Source organism: Podarcis vaucheri, assembly GCF_965113315.1.
Source record: "Podarcis vaucheri genome assembly, chromosome: 6".
NCBI lineage: Eukaryota > Metazoa > Chordata > Lepidosauria > Squamata > Lacertidae > Podarcis > Podarcis vaucheri.
In genome coordinates, this window is record NC_138764.1 from 91,892,884 (window position 1) to 91,898,883 (window position 6,000).

The 6,000-nt window shown below is 43.8% G+C and overlaps 1 protein-coding gene across 3 annotated transcripts in view; it reads left to right on the plus strand.

Moving 5' to 3' along the window:
* TFAP2C (transcription factor AP-2 gamma) overlaps positions 1-4,916 on the plus strand; it is a 33,182-nt gene extending 28,266 nt beyond the window's left edge. For all 3 annotated transcript variants that reach the window (XM_082226268.1, XM_082226267.1, XM_082226269.1), the window contains exon 7: positions 2,777-4,916. In XM_082226268.1, coding sequence (XP_082082394.1) covers positions 2,777-3,062 — 286 coding nt within the window. In that variant the 3' untranslated portion in view covers positions 3,063-4,916. The remainder of the gene's footprint in view (positions 1-2,776) is intronic.
* The last annotated feature ends 1,084 nt before the right edge of the window (positions 4,917-6,000 follow it).

Genomic DNA, 6,000 nt, shown 5'->3' on the forward strand with positions numbered 1-6,000 from the left:
CAATAGAGTTTTATGGTGATTTGTGCCAAAATCTGGTTTGGGTACCATGGTGTCTGCTTAGAGCATTTTGAGGTTTGGAGGGCAGCCCGATTTTTACTGAATCCAGTGGTGAAATTCTCTTTGAATGGAGAAAGGATTTTAAGAAGAAATCTGAAGGCTCCAGAATGCACCACACGTAGGCTATTGTTTCAGGATGACAGCTTTCCAAAGTAGAGCATTACGTATGCATTTGGGGCTGGATGAAAACGCTTTTTATTTTTAAATGGTGCTTAAAATGTCAATAGGAGGAAATAAGGACCTTTTAGCTTTAATATGTCTTGGCGAATGCTTGCAAGATCAAAAGGCACCACGTGCCTTTTGGAGCACAGATTCATCAAATCCTAGTAATACAGGGATCCCTGTGGGGGTTTTAAGATGTGAAACATCCAAAAGCATTTTAGGTGCATCCAGCAACACATTTCCACTTACAGCATGCAAACTTGGTGAATGGTTTGGAATTTGCAGGTATTTAAACTTCAACCATATTTCTCCAGTGAGAGATAGCTAGCTAAATTCACTGTCTCTTTTCCGTTGCCTTCCATACCTTCTGCAAAGCCAAAGCTGTGGAAATTGTCATGCAACTGTACCTTCAAAGCAGATTAAATAAAGCAGGTCCAGGCAGAAGATCATACGGAAGGGAAGGTTTTCCTTCCAGTACTCAGGGCCTGGTACACTAGTACCACCCTCCAGAATTGAGCCTGGTGGCTATGTGGGCGCTTGTGCCAAGTTATAAGGATTGGCGTAATACAATCTTTTCTTGCTGCCCAAGTAATACCCTGGCAGCAGCATTCTGCACTAGCTGCACCCTGTGGACTGTATTCAACGGCAGCCATACACAGTTCATTGCAGTAGCCCAGCTAAGAGGTTGGTTCACTGATGCCCAACTGTCCCAGCCCAGGAAGTGTTCGTCATGGAACATAGCAGCTTCTTATCTACCAAGTCAGACCATTAGTTTTCCCCAGACCTTTCTGGAGAAGCCGAGGGTTTTACCCAGGGCCTTTTAAAATGCACTCTGCCCCTGAGCTGAGGCCCTTTCCTAAGCCACCTGTGCTTTCAGAGAAATTTAAAAATTTTAATTTATTAGATTTGTATACTACCCTTCATCAGCAGTGCAGTTCACAGGTAGCTTAGGAGTATACTCCTCTAATCTCTGCTCCTTTGAGGAGTGTTGCCTTATCCAGGACAGGCCATCTCACTAATTTCTGTACCCATGAGCCACTTACCCACAGCAGCTCCATCTAATCATGATTCAGGTTCAGTTTGTTGGCTTGCATCCAGCCCATCACTGCCTACAGGCACTGGTCCAGGACTTGCACATCATCTTCTGATTCAGATGGCATGGAGCGATAGAGTTGGGTGTCACCTGTAGGCTATTGCACTCCAAATCCCCAGAGGACATCTCCTAGTGATTCCATATTCATGCTGACTAACATGAAGAAAGGGTGCTTGTGTGTGTGTGTGTGTGTGTGTGTGTGTGTGAGAGAGAGAGAGAGAGAGAGAGAGAGAGAGAGAGAGAGAGAAGGCAGTAGTTGCATAGAAACCTGGTGTCCTGTTGAGGAAGATAGTCTTTCAGTATGATGGGCACCTTCTTCCTAAATGAGGTTCCTCTGAACCTGCCCAGTCAGATCCTCCCTGCCACATCTTAAAAGCTATGCTGGGCACAAGGGTCGAGAGAGCAAACCCACATCCCTGGGCCTCAATAACCGAAGCTCAATTTTGCAAACTTTGAGCAGATGGTGCTCTAAACGCCCTCACAGGACCCGCATCAACTGTGGGGTCAGATTTGCGACTCAATGGCCCCCAAGGGCCTTGATGAAACTTTCACGGTGTGCTTAAGAGTGTTTAGCCATGAATGGTCTCAAATTGATAACACGGTGCAAAATAAGCATTTAAAAAACACACACAAAGTAGTCTTATAGGAGGCAAAGAGGTTTGCCCTCCCTCTTAAAATTCTGAGAGCCAATGTAAGAAATCGTTACCTTCTCTAGGAATAATAAAATGAATACTGGCTTCCTCACTGCCCTATTGAGGTGGTCTTGAAGGTGCCAATGGCAAGTGCATTGGCGATGTCAGAAACACCTGTTCCTTAGGCCCCTCCTCCAAAAGGCTCCGCCCACACTTGCACTCTACTGGGGTTGATTTACTTCCTTCCTTGGTGGTGCTCTTAGTGCGCCGAAGGGGTGGCTGGTGGGAAAAATCAGCCTCCCTTCGCTCCTGCCGTCTCTTTTACCAACTCCTTTGCCCTACCAGCTTCTGAGCTTTGCTACATGGAAGAACTGTCTGATTCGGTATAAGATAACTGCTTTTGTTTAGCTTACCTTGGAGGGTTGCTCTGAGGATAACAAACACACTGATCTGAGCTGTGCAAACAGCTGACTTGTGTGACACAAGAAATGTGTTCTTCATTTCTTTCAGTTAGCTCAGTGTTCCTCACGCTTGAGGGCGGAGGTCTGCAGCTGTTGTTGGACTACAACTCCCATCATCTCCAGCTAGCAGAGATGATGGGAATTGTAGTCCACCAACAGCTGGAGACCCAAGTCTGAGAAACACTAAGGTAGCTGACCTTAAAATATATTTCTGTGTTTTAGTATACATGGGGAAGTGATTAGGCATACACACCTACACACCTGCCTCCTGTAATATCACTCTCTTTCTGATTCGGCAGTCCGTGCCTCCTTTTTAACTGTGGCGGCTGATGGTTTTGTTGAAAGTTAATTCCATGTGTTGTCTCTTGCAGGCAGATCTGCAAAGAATTCACTGAACTCCTCACTCAGGACCGCACCCCTCTTGGCAATGCGAGGCCGAGCCCCATCTTAGACCCTGGCATCCAGGGCTGCTTGACTCACTTCAGCCTAATCACCCACGGCTTTGGGAGCGCTGCGATCTGTGCTGCCATGACGTCCGTCCAGAACTACCTGAACGAAGCGCTAAAAATTGCAGACAAAACGTACATGAACGCCGGCGACCAGAGCCCTGCGGAAACCAATAAAAGCATTGAGAAAATGGACAAGCACCGGAAGTGAGTGAGAAAGAGGAAGAAGCCAGACTTTTGTATACCGTTTCTCGCACACAGACTTTAAGATCGTCTTGCCTAGAGGGCATGTAGATAATCTTGTTACAACTTGCTTCGGGGCGTGTTTTTCGTTTTTTAAGCATCCTTTTCAGGCTCCTCCATGAGATACATGTGTCTCTCTTTCTCTCCTTTCTTTAAAGCTGCTGTTATCCATTCATTGTGGGACCAGGGAACCGAAGATAAACATGAGTACAAGCTTTTAATTTCATTTTTTAAAAGAAAAAAAAAACTTTTAAACAGTACAAAGTGGTGCTATTTTTTTTTTCTTGTATGGAAGTCTGTTTAGTGCTGTTTCTCAAAACTTTGAATAAGATGCTCTTTTTCATTGCGTACATCCTGATAGCAGCGTTCAGATGGAACACTAAACCGTGGTTTTTTAATGTTACCTGAAGCCCTGGAATTGAGAACCTCCCTCTTTGCAGTTGCAAGGATGAAATAGGAAGCGTTTGCTTCCTGCCTGACACCAAGTATAGTTTATCTGTATGTTAAAAAAGGACAAACCATCATTAGTGTAAATTAATCTGCCCCAGTTGATGCTCTCTAACTGTTTTGTACTGCAGCTTCCATCAGCCCACGGTAAGGGATTATGGGAGTTGTAATCCAAAATGTCTGAAAGGCATCAAGATTGGGTGCAAGCTATGGTTTGATAATAACAATCCAGGACTGTAAACCCCATGCCGACCCAGGTTGCGTCAATAAATCACATGTTTACACACAAATCATTGTTTATCATTCTGAGATGTCACAATAAACTAAGGTTAGTGTTAAACAGAAGGCAAATGCTTCCAGTTTCCTTCTCATGGCTGTGCCAGAGAATAAGAAGAGAAGAATGGGTTATAAGCAGGATTTCCCGGGTTCTGGAAATCTTTGGAAACCAGCAACAACATAGCTCAGTATTAACCCCAGGGGATCTGAAGCCTTGACAAGGCACCCAGGACTGTAGATGTAATGGAATTTTTTATCCAAAGGGAAGTTGAGCTTGGTATAAAGTGAAACAAATTGTCTGATGGTTATTTGAACACCTTGCATCACCTTGCAACCTCTTGGGGGCTTTTTGAGAGTGATTCAGACTTCTAGGCACAAAATCCTGGAAGTTATTCTAATGCAGACTAAGCTTCTGCTGGACTCAAATGAACACAGAGCAGCAAGCACTAAAGTGGGGAAGTGGAACCTTCAGCTGCTCAGCTCTTGCTGGACTACAGTTCCCATCATCCTCAGCTGGCATGGCTGGGGATGATGGGACTTGGAGTCCAACAGTGCCTGGGAGACCACAGGCTTCCCATCCCTGCAGTAAAGCGTACTGTAGCAGTTCTTCTTACACAAGGAAAAACTAGTTCAAGCTAAAAAGAATGCAAAATAAACTTGCTTCTGTTTTTTAAATGCCAGGATACTGCAGCTTTATATATGTCATCAGGTCTTGTGTTTTTAAAATAGGAAAAAAACTTGAAAGAATAGGCACATTTTTTTTAATTTTTTTGCCTATATAGGCCAAAAAGTTATATATATATATATATATGAATATATATAAATATATATAAATATATCTAGGGAGGTTTTTATGTGTATAAGGGAAAACAGTGTGTTGGAATGTATATATTTATTTATGTGTAATTTAATGGGTCTTGTAAATAATGGTGAACATTTTAATACTTTTTTTTATAAATGGGCTTCAAAATTTTAAATCCCCCCCTTTCCTCCCCAAAAAAGGTAATGGGTAAGCTCAAATACACTGCTACACAGGTCTGTTTATGCTGGGTATTTAAAAGTGACTTTTTACAAAAAAAATAAAAATGAAAATCCTGAATTCTTGCCACTGTAGAATTTTGTATCCGATCTGAGGTGTGTATTGACAAAGCAATAACTTTGTGTACTTGGTATCCATTCAAAAGGAGTGTGTTTGTTGTGTGTGTGTGTGTGTGTGAGAGAGAGAGAGAGAGAGAGAGAGGGAAGAAGAATGGAAGTCATAAAAAAAAACTATATCCCACTTCACTTGTAAATGTCTTCCTGTTACCCAAAAGGCATTGTATAGGATAATCCATATAATAAAAATATTCTGGATAGAAAGTATTGAATGGTGTTTAACTGGAAGTGGGTTGGGGGGGCGGGAAGAGGAAGAGTGTTTTTGTGTCTTATGGGGGATGGGCAGCAGAATACCGAAAATGGACATTGTAATTGAATACACAGTTCTTTATAGTGCATCGAACTAATGGAACAGACATGTGAAGCTGAGTGCCAGCGCAGCTAATGGTTTCAATTATATCAGGAACCATCTCTCTATTGCCATGACTGCTCTCTTCCCCTACCTCCGTCCTCACGGATAACTATGTGCCAAGGCAAAGGAGGAGCCTGAAAGCTTCCTTTAAAAAATAATAAAATAAAATAAAATGCTCTGTCTAATCACTTAAGCATATAAATTCAGAGCTGGCCCAAGGCACTTTGCTTCTTGAGGCAGAGGAGAAGGTGGTACCTCCCTCCCATGGTCAGAAGGTGACTGAGGGCCAACTTCAACACTGGCTACAGGATGGCAACCCCCCCCCTGCACCATATGAGGGGTGGGGCCTGCTGGCTAGTTTAGGGGGTACAGGGCATTCCTGGCTTCTGCCCTCCAACGAAAGGGGAGCAGCCAGGGAGGTGGTGCTGCTGCCACTCCTCAGCTTCTGCCGCCTGAGGCACTTGTCTCCCTCTGTCCAATGGTTGGGCTGGCCCTGTGTGCATTGAATCTGAGGGTTCCAAAGGCACAGGCATGCACAGGCAAAATGCATGTTTTGTTTCTATGCCCATCCCAGCAATTTCTAATGTGGCAATTCCTGAAATGGGAGAGCGTAGCCACAGTTCCATTCATTGAAAGCCTCAAGGTTGGATTACAGCAATGCGCTTGTGGGGTCAAA